Source organism: Nymphaea colorata, chromosome 12 (assembly GCF_008831285.2).
Source record: "Nymphaea colorata isolate Beijing-Zhang1983 chromosome 12, ASM883128v2, whole genome shotgun sequence".
In the NCBI taxonomy this organism is placed as follows: domain Eukaryota; kingdom Viridiplantae; phylum Streptophyta; class Magnoliopsida; order Nymphaeales; family Nymphaeaceae; genus Nymphaea; species Nymphaea colorata.
Window position 1 is genome coordinate 19,806,910 of NC_045149.1, and position 17,444 is coordinate 19,824,353.

The window sequence follows — 17,444 nt, forward strand, 5'->3', positions numbered from 1 at the left end:
GAAACAAAAATATTTTTTGGAAATAAAAGATATAATATATCGAATATAGATATTTTTCTTTTTAGTCGGACACGGCAACGGAAAAAACGACGCGGAACAAGAAAAAGGCCCATCAAGACCGAACGAGTTCGAAACGTACAGGACACCCCAACCCTTTCTTCTCCAACTGAATAATACCCACCTGCTTTTTGACTAAAATGCCCCGAACGATGGCTACGGTTGTTAGTTGTTACGAGACCACGAGGCATTATTACGAGACGGAACGAGGGGTAAATCCGTCTTTTGGAGGAGAGGGAAACACCGGAAATAAAAGCCGGGTGACAGAGAGCACCTGAAGACCCGAACAAAGAGAGATCCACAATGACGGAATTGCCCCTCACAATTAGGGCATTTTCGTCAATACCGCAAAGAAAGGCTTCCATTTCCGACGATTTCTTTTTCACGAGCAGAGAAAAAAAAACTTTTTTCCTTTTTCTATTTTAACGGAGAAATATTAGAAAGAACCAAAAAATTACATCGAAGAAAGCACCCCCATGGCCCCATGAGAAAGCAAAGCACACCAAATGACGAAAACGCCCATAGCCCGAACCACAGGGCGGCTCGTAACACAAAGAAGTCAAAGCCCTTTTCCGTCCGCCAGCTGATTGACCAAGAAAACTCCATGCCCTTAGCTTCATGAGGCCTTCCCAAAAATGCAAAAGAAAAAAAAAAAAAGCCCGAAAAAGACAAAAAATAATTTTTTTTTTTCTTGACGCATTTGTTCACCTTGCTTCCTTGCTGATGGATTGAGCGATGGAGGCGAGCTTCTGGAGGTTGAGCCGGACGACGGTGTCCGCGAACATGCGCGTGTCGTCCTCCGTGTTCCCCTCCGGCACGTCTACGACGTACGATTCGAGGACGACGGTCCAGATCCTCCCGCCCCGCGCCACCTCGCTCACCGTCGTCACGGACCGGTAATTCCGCAGCCGGTGCTCGCCGCCGACGATGCTGAAACCGAAGACCCGCCGGGCGTCGTCCAGGACGTCGAGGCGCTCGGTGCTGGTGGCCGCCGGCAGGCCCGAGATGACGGTGACCTCCCGGAGGCACCCGACCTCCACGGGGCCCCCCAGGAGGCGGCAGCTCTTGATGAAGTGCTTGTACACCTGGGGGCGATCGAACCGCCGGACGACGGACCAGACGGCTTCCGCCGGCGCGTTCACGCGCTGCACCATGAGGGAGGAGCATTGGCCCGGGAAAAGGTCGTATCGGTGGTGGGCATCGATGGTCCCCCTCAATTCGTCGTACTCCTCCCTCGTGAGGCCACCCGGCGGCGTGTCTCCGGCGTGCTTTCTCGACGGCGCCGGCGTTGCTGATGATGGGCGGTCTTCCTCTTCCATGGTGGTCTGGTGGTGGCCCCTTCGATCTCCTCGTCTCTTTCCTCCCCTCCCTCCTCCCGGCTGAGAGCAAGAGAGAGAAAGAGATAAAGAGAGGTTATATTTTGATGTTTTTATATTGAATGGAAATAATATGAAAAATAAAAAGTGGGTCCGGCCGGCCAGTGAGACTATTTTGTCCTCTTTTGAAAGTCGAAAGTAACCCTCACTTGTTGTCACAATGGCAAACGTGTCCTCCGTTCGCTTCGAGTGGAAGCGTACTCTGCAGGGGTCGAAATGACTGCAATATCCTCAACTTCGTGTTATAATTATTTTAACCCGACTCCTTGTTTTTGGTGGGTAACGTAGACCGTACGTTTAGGTAAAGCAGCAATTTTGTTCGAAAATAAAACGCGGTGTATTAGTGCTCCAACCTAGCAAGTGGAGAAAAGGATTTCCTTAGTGGCAGTTTGTCTCGAGAATCTGGTTCAAAAATGGAGACAAATTTATAAATCTGCCAAAATGTTCTATCAATTTGTCTTAATTTTACCACAGATTCGTGAAATAGTTACAAACTATTTTATTTGTCAAAAGATTCTTATAGATTGTTTGGCATAGAGAACAGATTCTTTCTATTTTATAATTTTTTTTCAATGATTGAATTGAAGAATGTTTCATAAATTTGCTTTAAAGATTGAAGCAGATTCAAAAAACAGTAACAAACTATTGTTGCAACCAAACGAGCCTTATAAATGCCAATAGTTCAAATTCGAATTAGGTATCTATTTGAATTATTTTAAATAAGTAGGATATGAAAAACATTTAACATTCAATTCAAAAAACTCAATCGAGCTTGAATTTCAAATGACATTTTAATTGAATATAGATTTGGATAAAAAAATATAACATTCCATTAAGAAATCCAAATCGAGTATGGATTTTAGAGATGACATGTAAATGCATTAGTTTTACTTAATATTCATGTATTTTAGAGTCGCTTCTTAGCTTAGCATATCATAACGTGATTCAAGTTGACAGAAAAACTTTCGGTCATTGACATTTGAATCCAGATTTGAAAGTTAAATGTGCAGACTCAAAATATTAGATGGTAAAGGATAACGTCGAATGTAAAACTCAGGATGTTGAGACTTTTGCTCCTTTGGTTGGTTTGGCTTCAAATTTTGTATTTGCAATATAGATTTCTGAGCCACAAACGATAGCAAGTGCGACACATGAGTTGAAAGACACATGTAGATTCAGCGGCACCTTGAAGCAAGCTAGACTATTAAAAGAATTAAAGTGGTTTTTCCTAAATAAACATTAAAAATATATATATAAGCAGGTAGGGGTGAACAAGAGCTCGACTCGTTAAAGCTCGGCTCATGAACGAGTTTGAGCGGAGTCATTTGTTTAATGAGTCGAGCTCGAGTTCATGACTTGACTTGTTCAAATAGTCGAGTTGAGTTCAAGTTTAACATGTAACTGCCGAGTTGAGGTCAAGCCTAATAGAGTTTGTCGAGTCTTAATCGAGAGTCTTAATCGAGTCGAGCTCGAGCTCAACACGTAACGATGAATATCAATTCTATTCAAATGAGTATGTCGAGCCTTAATCGAGTTGAACTCGAGCTCAACACGTAATGATAAATATCAATTCTATTCAAATGACATTGTCGAGCCTTAATCGAGTCGAGATCGAGCTGAACACATAACTGCCGAGTCGAGATCGAGCTGAACACATAACTGCCGAGTCGAGCTCGAGTCGCTCCGTCAAGTTATTCTCGAGCTCAAGCTGAGTTGAACTCGAGGTTTCATTAGTCAAGCCAATTTCGAGCTACTTGAACTCAGGCTCGACTAGGCTCGTGTTCACCCCTACAACCAGGTTCTTAATTATTAAAATTTGGCACATTGATGATTGATCATGGTATAATCACGACCAATATAAAACTATTTTAAAGTTTTTTAACATGAATGTAAGATTTTGGTAACTATAAGTCGATTGTTATCAAGTTAATCATGCAAGTTATGTTTTAAACTCAATCATCAACGATTGGGGCCATTTTGTCATTTCGAGAAGGAAGTAGTCCCCGTTCCATAATCGCGAATCGAGGGTAAATTCGGTACTTGGGTAAGTTCATCCGTTTTCTGCGATATTTGACAAAAAAACAACCAGTAATTTAAAAAATTATCTCCACTAATTTTTAAATGGTAAGGAGCGCCGACCTCGTGATGCCATTGGAGGGCCATCCGCCGGCGCGGGTCACCTTAGTCGGCTCGGCTCCAAATTGCCGGCAACGTGAAGACATGGAACTTCATGTTGCGCATAGCTGAGCCGAGCCGAGCCGATATTCTGCCAGCTGAGCCGCGGCTTCTCGAGTGGCGTGAGGATGAGGCAGAATCGTCGTAAAACCCTCTCCCTCGTAAAAGGCGACGAACGTCGCCTCTCAGAATTTTCAGGACGATTTTGCCCACAGCTTTGCAAATTAATGCCCATCGTCCATTTCTTGAAAACAAAAGGGAAATGTTTTATTTCTTAACGTTAACTTTATTGTCCAAAACTAATTTTATTGTTGTTTTAGGTAACATTAAACCTTGCTTAAAATTTAAATTTACAATGTCGTTTACTAAAAATTTCAGACAAATTGTGGTCACAATCACATCAAAGATTATTACAAGTAGATTTTTGAGAATTTAAGTACTATTAGTTATGATATTATTTGTATTCCCAATTGACACTAGTACTTGATCGAATGAAGTATATAAACGTGTTTTTTTTTTTAAATATAAATTACATGTCAATCCAATGTTCAATTGAAATTTGAATAAGAACAAAAAAAAAAACATTCCAAAATTTTAGGATACACGTTCGTGATTATCGAAAAGCGTAGGGGCACAGACGACAATGTAGGCAACAATCAACATAACTACTGATCTGAGATTCTTGCGGAGGTGGCGGCATGAAAGGGCCCGTTTGTTCGTGTCGGGACTCGGAATCCGCCGGCCTGATTCTTTGGGTACATAATGATCCTTTTACCCCTATTGTTTTTAAGGCTTGCAGCGCCGACCTTGGTGACTTTTCTGTAAATTTGTTTCGATAGGAGGGTGGTTGTTTATAGGGCCCAACAGGAGGATCAGAGCGGGACTTGATGGCAGAAGAGGGCAAAAGCTGACAGAAGCATTTCGCTGTCGAAAGTACAATAAATGTCCAGAACTTTCGGGTTTAAGATCTAGAAAGATCCTGAATTGGCCCCCCACCCCAGCCGCGTCATCTTCCCCGTCCGTCCTGTAGCTTTCGCTTTTATCTTCATCCATCCAGGGGATCCAACAGCGCGTTCCCCGTGTTCTGTCTCGGGATCCCTCGAGTTGGTTTCCCGAGAAAAACGCGCTTTTGGGCAGCGTCCGAGTTCGCGAATTCTGCGGTGGCAGAGGCAGCAGACCCGTGGGGAATCGCGAACTTGGTCGCAAAATGACAAAGCCCGGGGAGATCCTGTACAAGGTTATCAGGATTCCGGGGGTTCCGAAATCCGGCTTTTATAGCCAAGGGAGGCCGGTTGGACTCAGAGTTCGGCCAGGTTCACGAACTCGGTCGCGTTTTTCGTCTCCTTCGAAGGGCGCGCCTCCGGTATCACGTGAAATAAGGGCATGATTTCGTGAACTTTGTCGGGTTTCATGTGATGCCAAACCGTGTCTTCTATGGCTCCAGTAAAACGTCGAGGCGTTCACGTGTGATGGATGGCACAGAAAAGGGGAACTCTGAAGATCATGTTTGGGGGGGGGAGAGTGCAGTCTGATGGTACTTCCACTACGATCTCATCAACTGAAACACGAAAATGGAGAGGGGATAAAGTGTCTCCATTTTCTTGGTCATGTGTTTGATTTGTCTTTACTTACACGAAATAAAAGCTACTTAAAGCAATGCAAATTAAATTCATAGCCAATTTTTCATTCGGATCATATTGTATCAGCCCAATTTAAACCACTTAATTCTCAAAGCAGCTCTGAACCTGGAGGACGGGAAAAAAAGAGTGGCCATATTGTATCAATTCACATACGTGCTATTTGGCAAAGGGCTAAAAAGTATGTGATTTTGTATCTCTTGAAATTCATTTTGGATTTTTTTTTCTTGGATTTCAGATCCAATATGACTTGACAGGATCTCAAAATCGAGAATTTTGAAATCCATAGTTAAGAAATTGACTGTCTTTTTAAATGGTGGGTCCTACAGCGTGTGGATTTTGTACCCGATGTCCCAAGCTATCAAACATGTCCTTAAAGATCATAAGATCTCACGTCCTCAAATCTCAGCATTTACCCACTTGGAAGATGCGTGAATTGCAACATAATCCGTGAACCTAAGGTTATTTACTCTCCCACCTCATCCCTATAAATCTTTAAATTTGATGGGTAGTTATGGTTTGATAAAAACTATACATTTTGGGTAAACATGGTTTATTATTTGATTAGGTATGTCAATGGATTGGATTCTGATTGGATATAATGTTTGTCGTATTCGCTTTTTTTTTTTTTTTTTTTATGTTCACATATTTGGATTGAAATATGGACGAGGAAAATTACTCTATATAACGTCTGAATCCCAATTCATAATCCAAATCAAGCTTTTAGATTCATATCGGAATCCAAATCCATTTTTTACAATTGTGTTTGATTCGATTCGAAAACGATCACATACTTAAATCTGAATCTGAATCCTAGGATGTCATTTTTGAAAAATCCGACCCATTTTCTTAATCAAATATCAAATTGTATCTCTTATTTGATCTTTGTGAGGTGCCTTAGTCGGCTAAATCAGATTTATTGATAGCTGAAGCTATGGTCACATTTGCAGGTAATATACATTGCTCACTGGTGCAGAGAGAAAATCCCCATCAATGAAGCCAGTGCGTCACTGATCCCTATATTAGAACTGGCCCTGGGATAATAAATTCTTCTTCCTGCAAAGTCATCAAATGTATTTGTATATTCTTGAAAACCAAAAACTTGCACAATCTGATAGATAAGTTAAGATCACTTGTACTCGTACATTTTATCTCGTGGCTCCAACTCCAAACAGATGCGGAGGCAGGTGGGGTCTCCGTAGAGCATATGCACAAGGAGCCCACTCTTTAAAACGTTAATTTAGTATTGAAACTTGGGTGAACTTGGTCCAGTTGTCTAGAGTAGCCACATGAAATCTAGGTCATCGCCCCATGGTCAATTGAAAATTTGTTAACTATACATTTAGGCCCCGTTTGATGGCAGATAAAAATTTAGAACGGTAGAAAAAATTCCATGGTAAAAAGTCGAACCTTCCATTTTAGCAGGGTAATTTTTCTTGTGTTTGATTTAAAAGTGAAAAGCCGTGCAAAAATGGCAAGTTCTGGCACAGTATGCATCAAACCGGTCCTTAGTGTCTCTTGAAAAAGATTTTTTTGGCTCTACCCCTGCCTCCAAGTGAACATGACGTGAATGTTTTGTCTTGGAGTATACTTGAACAATTAAAGACATAATGATGTGAGAGACACTATATAAGCGTAGTCGCGATCTCGTTTGAACAGAAAGCAAGGAAGCAACTAGAAAGCAGCTGGTGGGACCCAAAACGACGGGGGCATGCCTATGACCCCACTGTGACTCGGGCGCGGCCACCCTTGTCTTCCTTCTAATTTGGCAGCTTGTTAGCAGCCTTCTTACATTATAAAGCTTGACAGCTTGATCGACCATGATAACGATGATCATGAGATTCGAAAAGAGAAGGAGAGAAAGAAAGCTAACTTGCCTTGGGGGATTTAGCGCTCACAGGAATTACATTGATGGCAGATGTTCAACTTATCGATCAATCTGACCAGCTATGCTAAGCTCATTAAGACAAGCAAAAGACAGACATATATCGATATTGACAAGTACACTTTGTAGGGCTTGTTGTAATGCCCTAAATATTTACTCATGTATTAAAGATTGTGAGGAATCTTCAAGGGTTTATAAGAGGATCATTGGTGAGAAGATTGTTTTGGTTCCTAGCCTTTTTGGGGTTAGAGCTGAAACTACTAGGGGGCAGATTGAGATCCGTCGAACCAGGGGCTCGAGCCCAGGAGTGGGTCGGGTTGCCACAGTGGTATAAGAGCTGGTTCAACACTCGAACCTATGGTCCCACAGGCGGACGCATGTGCCTTAAAGGGGGTGGATTGTAATGCCCCAAATATTTACTCATGTATTGAAGATTGTGAGGAATCTTTAAGGGTTTATAAGGAGGATCATTGATGAGAAGATTGTCATGGTTTCTAGCCATTTTGATGTTAAAGCCAAAACTGTTAGGAGGAAGGTTGGGATCCGCTAAACCAAGGGCTCGAACCGAGGAGTAAGTCGGGTTGTGATACTTGTTGCACAAATAAATAATAGATTTTGACAATGTAGATGCCATATATTCACTTTATATAATCAAAATTAAGATAATAAAATTGACAAAACCATGGCACCAAATTGGACCCATTTAAACTTCAAGTGCAAATATTGCCCTTGTCAAATTATAGGTTTTTTAGAAACATTTAGAAATCGAATGGCCATGCATCTACATGGAGCTCCAGGCTAAAAAGTAAAGGATGCATTTTAATTAGAGTTTTGAACTTATGGTCATCGTGACCCTCACCAAAAAAGTGTTATTTGAAAGTATTAGCAGTGGCGGAGACACATGTGGATGTGGACCCATGTTGACAAGTGCCCGCATTGGTGTATAGGTTTTCAATGGAGAATAGTTTTGGGATGAGCAAATAAGAACCAGCTTACTGACCCAAGTTCGTTTGTCGTCTGCCCTGCAACCAAAAATTCTTAGCTCCGCCATTGGGTACTAATGGGCCTTATGACAATTGGTACAACGATAATGCCTAATTGAACTTAAGTCAAACTTTCATCACTTGGACCACAAAAGAAAAGTTTATCTCCGAAAGGGCGGATAAGGTTTCCCACTCTGTAGTCCCTCATGGCTGCACAATGCATCAAGCCAACTCAGGCTCTACTCAAACTCGTTCGAGTTTAAATTTATACTCAACATGTCAAAGTTACAAAAACTCAACTTCAACATGTCAAGTTATAAAAACTCAACTTGGCTCGTAGGCATAAAGCCGAGTTCTTAATTAAATGACTTAATGAGCTGACGAGTTAAACGAGTCACATAAAACAAGACAGGTTAACGTAAACGAGTTAAGCGAGTTAATTCAATTTTGAGACTGTATAGTTGAGTCGAGCTCAAACCTATCCATGTTAAAATATGAAGGTGGGTCCATGGCCCCAACCCTTGGCTCCGCCCCTACCTAGCTCCACCATTGTGAGAAACTCCATCTCAAATAGGACATCTGTCCGGTTGGGTTGGGCCCCCATGTGACTAATAGGCCGCGGCCGACATCGTCGCCAGACACATACTTATAGGCTACGTATGAGGACTTGCTCGCATTGAACAGTTTGAGAAGTTGATGTCTATTGGGGGGGAGGGGTGGGGGAGGGGGGGCGCATGGGCCATGGTCCGAGTGAGTGCAGGAAAAAAATTTATATTGAAAAAATCAATTTTTTTTTTAGTTTGGCCCACCCCTGACTGATGGGGATCAATGTTCGAACGATCCCCTGACCCCACCATGCCTCACGCCTCCCTATTTCTAAAATTTCTAAAGTCTTTTGTGAAATAATGTTATCGAAAGATTGATTAACTCCAATCTTGACAATCGACTCCATTTTTCACATTAAAAGCTGACATGAACTCCAGATGTTGGATGACTAAAAATTTGAAAGCATTGCAAACAAAGTAGCGCAATAAACGTATTAACATCAATAACAGTTTTCGAAATAGTTTATGCTTTTTCAGCTACAGTTTCGTTAACCATCTGTCAATATATATATATATATATATATATACTAAAATTTTAAAAAATTTAAAACTTGTTACGTTAATTTCAAAAAGTTTAGTTTAGCATATATAAATTTTTTTAAAAATTCTATCTTAATATTTTGAAACTATAATGCAGCCCCTACAATGTAAAATTGTTGGCTCGGTAGCTCTGCCCCTAAGTCGGGGACGAGAGAGAATTCACGGATTTCTCCATTTAGGACCTCTCACACATCATTGTGTATGAGAGAGAGAGAGAATAAAACATTCCTTTTTAAGCCCTAGAGAGGCAAATGGAAGAATCTATTTAAAAAAATTGAGTGAAATTGTTGAATAGTAAAACTAGTACGTTTCCATGAGCCAAATGACCCTTGTTTAAATTATCTATTGTACTTCCCTTTGAATAAAGATTAAAATAAATTTAACTTAATTTCTTATAGTAGGAAACTGATATTGCTTAAATATATGTGCAATTTCACACTTTTAAAAAATCAAACCTGGTAATTGTGCTCGTGACCATTTTTGTGTGTATGCCATCACACGGGAAAGTAAAAGGGTACCTTCTCTTATATCCTAACTCCTAGCCTACCTTGCTAGGCTTGAGGGTGGTAGCATAGTTGGTCGGATTAATGTGACAGTAAAAGTTCAGTAGTTTTGATTATCGTAGGTATAATTCTTTTGAATAGCAAATGATGGATGCACGACATTTAAGTTTGATGGGTGTATCTAGGGACCGAGCTAAAAATTTTTTATAAAGGGGCCGAATTAAAGTTCCTAAATTTTGACTAAAGCTGAAATATTATTTTTTCAAAATTTTTATATAAAACAAGTAAATTTTTCTAAAATTTGTATGTAAATTTTTTTTTAAAAAAAGGTGGAGCCAGGACCCATGGGCTCTCTATCTTGCTTCTGCCCTGGGGTGTACTTTTGGTCACAAAAAAAAAGACTTTGACCTTTTTGGGTATCTCCCTTCCCTTTGAGCCCACCCTGTTGAGGACCCTCCATGTTATGCCGGCAGCACATACAACATTTTGGAATTTGGATACACATCTCATTTACTAGCTTTTGAATAACTCAAATAAGCACATATATTTACATAATAGTATCCATGTCAACTGGAAATTTATATTTAATGCATTTTTTAACTCTGCCCCATAAGCACAATATTTACATATTAGTTAACATTGTCAACTAGAAGTTTATATTTAATGCCTTCGCCAAAAATTTTTAACCCTGCCGCTGCTCAAATTTTCTATACCCATGTACTCGAGAATTACCTGATCAAATGTTCTGAGTCTCAAACCAGAGGATCTCCTGTCCGGAACATGATAGGAAAGATCAAACACGTCCAAAATTGTCACTTGTGCTATGATGTATCTGTCATGTATGCGAGCCGCAAAATGATGTTTTGGCTCATTGTTGCTTCAAGCAAAACAAAACGGCTGCTGGGGTAACCTGGGCTCAGGTGCGCTGAGCCATGGGCCACACCGACCCGGCGCCTCAGCCATGTAACTATCGGTTATGAACACCTTCGCATGCCGTAGTTGGTAGATGTGGGCTACTTGTGGGTAATTGTTCATATAGCTTTAAAAAAAAATCGTTTTTATATTGACGTTTCAGAGTAATTTTTTTTATTTACATATTGGTGCTCCTTAAAAACTTTAAATTGAATACCTATTGCCTTTTAGCCACAATTTTTTGGCTCCGGTCTTGTATAAGATCATTTTTATATAGCAGGTTGCGTGATGATGATTCCTCCTTGGACATACTTGTGTGAACAAAACCAACAATGGCCAGAAGTGCAAGTCCTAAAAAGATAAGATTTCTTGAGCCACAATTGTCCTTTGGTCTACCAATTAGGGCAGGCAAAGCCTATGATAAGAAAAGTTTATGTCAATCATTTAAAGTTAATTTATTGTTGTTCATTTCTTTTGGATGGTGGATGAACGCGGAGAGGTTTGGATGGTAAAATCATGAAAGTCAAATGTTATCAATTGCAGCAAAATTTGGACTTATAGTTTTAAATTGGAATTGCTCATAAGCTGCCAAATGAAAAGTGCCATTTTCTTGTGCTCAATGGATCACCCAACATTCTAAGGCTTTATCAAATAGATAAATACATGATCCCATACATTACATAAGTGCAGACTTTCTTATCATCACCATTGATTAATGTTAGTGGAAGAGATAGCTTCATATATATATATATATATATATTCTTTAATTAAAGAACCGAGCCAGGCTGGAACCAGGCCCAGTCCAAGTTGGTGAGGGCTGGGCCAGGGCCGGCCCGGCTCGGCCTGATGCCCACCCTACCAACCAGCATGTTTGGGCACCTTGTGAACTTGATTTATGGTTTTTATCTCAACACCATTCCCCATTCAGGAAAAAAAAAAAAGGGTGTTTTGATGCCCTTGGGCAGTGGCTTCTTGTGCCTAAGGATTGACATAAGTTTAAATCTTGTGTGTGTTTTTTTTTTCATGCCCATAAAAAATTTTCTATGCACATCAAACACAACCAGAAATTAGAAGGGCTGGAAAAAAACTCTCTTCCACTCTGCTCTACGAACTTCTTCCTGATCGGTAAAAAGTCCACTGGTTTTTTCTGTGGACATCAATTGCCTCGTAAAAGATAGAACAGTAAAAGATTTCATGCAGAGATCATTATGCATTTTCTTTCTTTCTTTCTTCTATCATTGTGGCATATATACATAAGATGTCTAATCTTCCACCATTCAAAATATCTAAGGGAATGCATGTCTCTAACTTAGATGGAACTAGAGCTAGCGTATCTTGGAGCGGCATGCTAGTGATTTGCTGCTTCCGTTGATCGCTGGAAGAAAGAGCTGCAGCTGACATGATAGACGAGTATAGTACCTCAATGAATGAATTGCCCCTAGAGTCCAGCTTGTACGGGCCTGTCCATCGACAGTGAAGGTAATCAGGCTATTCCGGAGTTCTCCTTCAATCTCTCCCGCTGTGGCGTCATCGAGAGGAACTGGTGTTGAAGGAACAAAGTATTTCAGTTGATTGGTGCTGTTCGGAGAAACTTCGAAACGATCGGCTTCCAATCTTGCTACCATCGCACCGTGACATTTTAGAGACAGGTCGAGCTCAGAGAAGCTTACTTTTGCTTTGCTGTTCTCGTTCTCTGCAGCTAATATGATCGACATCTGAACCCCCAATTGCTGATACTGACTATAATCTAGTCTATCAAGGTGTGCATATGTGATGTTCATTGTGGGAACCTTTGGATGCATGACAATATATACAAAGAGGATAACAATCCCTGCAACTATCACAGCTGCAGCAATAATCGAACAGATGATGGCAATCAACCAAATGAAAGGGCTCGTCCTTTGACCAGCATCACGAGGCTTTGCCATTTGTGGCCAAGACTCAACTCCAGCACCAGCAGCATAGATGGATAATAAAGTATGAAAGGAACCATGCTCCTGCTTGCACACCAGGAAGAAGAATGAAGCAAATTCAGTTGGTATCTCTGCAAGGAGAGAAGGAGTGCGAAGTTCTAGTTGAGGTTAGGTATCTTTTTTTGCTTGATAGAAAAGCTACCTATATTCCCTGGGTATTAAAGTTGGAAGGGAATGCCGTTTCTGCACTGCGTTGAGGTTAAGGAGATACCAAACTTGAAGCAATAGAACTCTTTGGGCTCAAAGTTACCAAGCTCTCCTTTTGCCTCCTTGCATAGAATCCAATGTTAATTCCTTGATTCCTTGCTTGTTTCATTCCTGAGGCTAGCTGATATGTTTAACCCATTGAAGATAAGAGGAATGGCCGGAAACGGAGCGTTTGATGGCGGTGATCCATCGGGTTGCAGCATCCGTCCGATCTGTTCAGCTCGAACAGCTACGATCGAAACAGCCACTGCTTCCTATCCCTCTCTCACTCTCCCCCCTTCCTGACACATCCCTTAGGAGATTAGAATTCATCATTGGCATATCCAAAACTCGTCGAAGACGGGAAATTATCCAAGGCAGGATGCTTTGCTGACCTTTTATTTTAGTCGTCGAATGGAACGGACCACACGGGCAAATCTAAATTGGAAAGAAATTAAGAACTCTGAATTTGTTTGGTGGCGTCTTACCAATCCGAAGTTGCAGAATTAGAATGCTTCCTATATACAGCTCCAATGATGGTAAAGGTTCCAATGGTGGTGCTTCCACCTACCTTTATTCGAGTTTTGTGAATTTCATGACAGCCGCCTCTGCAACCCTTCGCCGACAAGTTGAGAAACTCGACTGCGCCGTCGATCATCTCGCTGGAAGAAGGGAGTTGGTGACGATGAGGAGGAGAGAGCAGCAGAGGTCTTGAATACAGAAACCATGATTGTAGTGGTGATATGCTCATCCAAAAAGACGAATTGGACGATTTGTTATGTTCCGGTGGTTTGGGAACAAACGGTTCAAAAAAATCTGAGGTTGGTGTTGCTGCAAATGGAGCTCCATATGAGAATGGAAGCTTGGAGCAAATGGACCAGGCTTTCAGTTCCGCAGAACGGGAACAACTTCCTGCAAGCACGGCACGCCCACTTTGATTGTGAAAGGTAGTTCTGAAAGATATAAAACAAGTTGCAGGAAAAAAAAAAAGGAGAACGGAAAAATAAATCATCAGATGACGCATGGTGCATCCATTTGATTGAGCAGAAAAGCATCTCAAAATGCATACTGTTTACTGTCCGTTTTTAATTGAAAAAGAAAAAAAAAACTTGGCAAGTTAACGAACACAGGAGATGTTAGACAGATCAGATCACCAGCAAACAGTTCACTTGATTAATACAATCACCAAGGAGGTACTTGTTAAAGCTACGGATCGTCTCAGGGAAAAATAGGTTCACTGAAGCCACTGGCAGTCTGAATTCGAAGTCATATTATACGCGTAAGTTGTAGTGAGCAAACCAGAAGGTGATGGGTAACACAAAACAAGCAAAGAAAAGGACATTGAAGCCAATATAATAATTGGAAGTTCATCTATTAAAGCCCACATGTTTCACTGATTATCTTGAACACAGTTTATATGTTTACATAGCTTGGGATAAACTGATTCATTGCTTACTGATAATGAACACCACGAGGTTTACTTGTAATTCTGGAATTGAAAAAAAGAACATTCCCCGGTTGAAACCATACAGTGTGTCCTCTACAGGTCCTCGAGTCCCCACCAATTAGTTACCATCCTTGCGTAATATGAAGAAAGAGTTGTAAACCAGCAGTTTCGTCAAAACTTCTACTGGTCGATCAATTCATTTTGACACAATTTCCCCAATTAAATAGTCTTACCAACTTGACAATATTAACAGCTACGCAGCTCTTGTGGCATGTCCACGGAATCTTCATTCGCACATCTAACCATTTAAAGTGCAAAGAACTAGTATCTTCATAGAACGAAATGGCACATCTTTTTCACTTTATATTCCCTAAGCAAGATAATAACATATTAGCCATTTCATGTCCACCATGATACACATTAGTTGTCTACTAAATCCAACAATTCAAAGAGAACACCGCCTTTCTGTGCAGTCCCATCCTTGAGATGAAAACAAGGACACCACAAGCTGACAGAAAACAATTTTTTCATAGTTTCCTTAAGTATAAAATTGGCAATAACCAATTTCCTTGCAAAACAAGTTTGGCTTGGGAAGGATACGAGTATTAACAGGCAAAACGACATTAATATGAGTATTCCACTGATGTACACAGCAACATCACGATCAACAGACATTTGCACAGATTTTACAACCTCGAGGGTCGTAGTAACTGCATTACATCAAAACCTTTCGCGACATCTAGTTTTGGAGAAATGCATCAATGGGACAGGAGGTGGTGTTGAAATTAGCAAAATGGAGTTCTGAAAGTACTGCATTAATCTCCATCTGCATAAACACCACAAAAAAAGAAGTGGCAGCCAATATGTTTTGCTAAATATAAGCTCAATTGGTTTTGTGAGGATAAGAAGGTGGTCCAGATAAGAAGGTGGTCCACATACCTTGGTGACACGAATGTGGAATCTACGTTCAGTTCATAAAAGAAATATGGCAGTCTGACATTTATAGGTGTGTTAGCTAAAATTTGTAAAATATAACCGCAATTTATGTCAACATAGAATTACATAGTGAGAAAAGTAGCCTTTGTCAGGCAATGCTAGCTTATATAAGCATAAAAAGGTACATATAAGATGCATGAAGTTAAAACCAGAATATAGAAAAATTAAAGGATAGCTAATGGACAGTAGCTTTTATCCAACCATTGTCCAGGCAAGTATGGTATATGCACAAGTGATGGTTTTTCAAGAAACCTTCTTTCATAATTTATTCATGAAAAAATTCTGTTTTTTCAAAATTTTGGCACTCACGCTATTGAAAATTCAAAAATTGACTATTCAGTTCGCACATCTTGGCTTTTGTATCTTTGTGTTGGGGATCAATAATTATTGAACAGATTTTTCCTATACATGTGAAAGCACAATTAAGCATCAGCTTAAGATTTGCCTGCAAGACAAATGCATAATACGTGTATTGTAGTTCACCCGCACGCAAAAGTGGACCTACCCTCTCTCTCTCTGTCTCTCTTTTTTCAAAAGGAGATGATGGTTGACCCCTTTTGTTTATGTGTGCATCTCTGCGTGTTGTGTCTGTCATGCTATTTGTGGGCTTCAAACTTTAACAGGTGCGGATAGAAGCTAAGCGCAGATGAAGAAACACACTGAATTTTGAAAATTTCAGTTTTCAGAGTTTCGGCACTATGAATACGCTATATATTGAAAGTCAGAAATTGATAAGTAAAGCAAAACAAAAATGATAACACTGTCTAAAGGCTCGTTTTGAATATGGAGAGAAGTTACGAAGAAAAAAAAAGGACAAGAAAAGGAAAACCATACGCTTTGTTACAGAGTCCCCATTGTAAAGAAAAGTCTGATAAATGCTGTTTAGTCAAGAGGGCAATCCATACGCAGACTTAAATTTTTTACTGCTACTCTCAAGTGGGCTTAGTGGGCAATCCATTCTCTCACCCAATTCACATGGGATCACAGTCGTACTCCAAAAAATTTAGGGGTGATGCGGAGAGTGAGAGGGAGGAAAGGGGGAATGGGTCGAGTGATGCAGAGAGAGTAAGACAAAGTGAGAGAGAAGGAAAGGGAGGGATGGGGGCGGGGAGAGAGCGAATGAAGAGTGGGAGGAAAGGGGGGTGGGGATGGGTTAGAGGGAGACGCTGAGAGAGAGGCGCTTACCTGTGGACGACTAACGGCTTACATGCTCGGGATGATGGGCGATGTCGGCGACGTCGACAGGGTGGGGGAAGGAGAGAGGGAGATGAAGGGGGAAATAGGACAAGTCGGGGAAAGGGGGAGAAGCCCATTTGTGAAAGCTATAGTTTTTAATATTGAAATATATTTTTTGGATATATATATATATATATATATATATATATATATATATAGAGAGAGAGAGAGAGAGAGAGAGAGAGAGAGAGAGAGAGAGAGAGAGAGAGAGCCATTCAATTTAACATGAAAATAAGAAGGAAAAGATGACTGTCATTTTAGTAATCTAATATATATATATGTTTTATTAGATATGAGTATTTTTAAATGAGTGCTTTCCATGAGTGCAATCACTTAAAAAAAAAATAGAGGAGAGCGCCCAAAAAGTTCTCAATATCATGTCTACCCTCATTTATTTCAACAGAAAATTAACAAGCAACAATTCAAGTTACAATCAATGTATGCAAATGAGAGATTTCATCATCAAGTGCAAGAATAGTGCAACATTTAATAGTGACAATAAGTCATGCATAATTATGCACATTCATGCAATGTTTATTATTTATTGGCATACTTATCCACATGCACATACACAATAAGCATGCAAATATGTCTACATATTCAGATCCAGATCCAATTTTATCAATACTTGATATGGTTCAACTTAGCTTAGATATACGTGGTGTCGTCGAACTAGTAAAACTAGGACTAAGTTTGGATCCGATTCAAGTTCATTAATAATAACAAATGTGAATCTAGGATCATTTCTTGTTAGTTGGGAGTTTTCTGTCATAATCCCTCTTAAGTAACATTTCAAAATCTGTTTGTTAAGGATTTCAAATCCGAATTTTTAAAAGTTAAAACGGGGGAAAACGTATTTTTACATACTTCAAAACACTCCTTTCAAAACTTTAAAAACAGAAAAAGGGTCTCTGTCCTCTTTCTGAAATTATT

General features: G+C 40.3%; 1 protein-coding gene across 1 annotated transcript; it reads right to left on the bottom strand.

Annotated features, from left to right (window-relative positions):
* Positions 1–451: 451 nt before the first annotated feature.
* On the bottom strand, positions 452–1,472 carry LOC116265905 (abscisic acid receptor PYR1-like). Its single transcript, XM_031646898.2, has one exon. The coding sequence runs from the start codon at positions 1,374–1,376 to the stop codon at positions 762–764; it is 615 nt and encodes a 204-aa protein (XP_031502758.1). The 5' UTR covers positions 1,377–1,472; the 3' UTR covers positions 452–761.
* Positions 1,473–17,444: the final 15,972 nt, after the last annotated feature.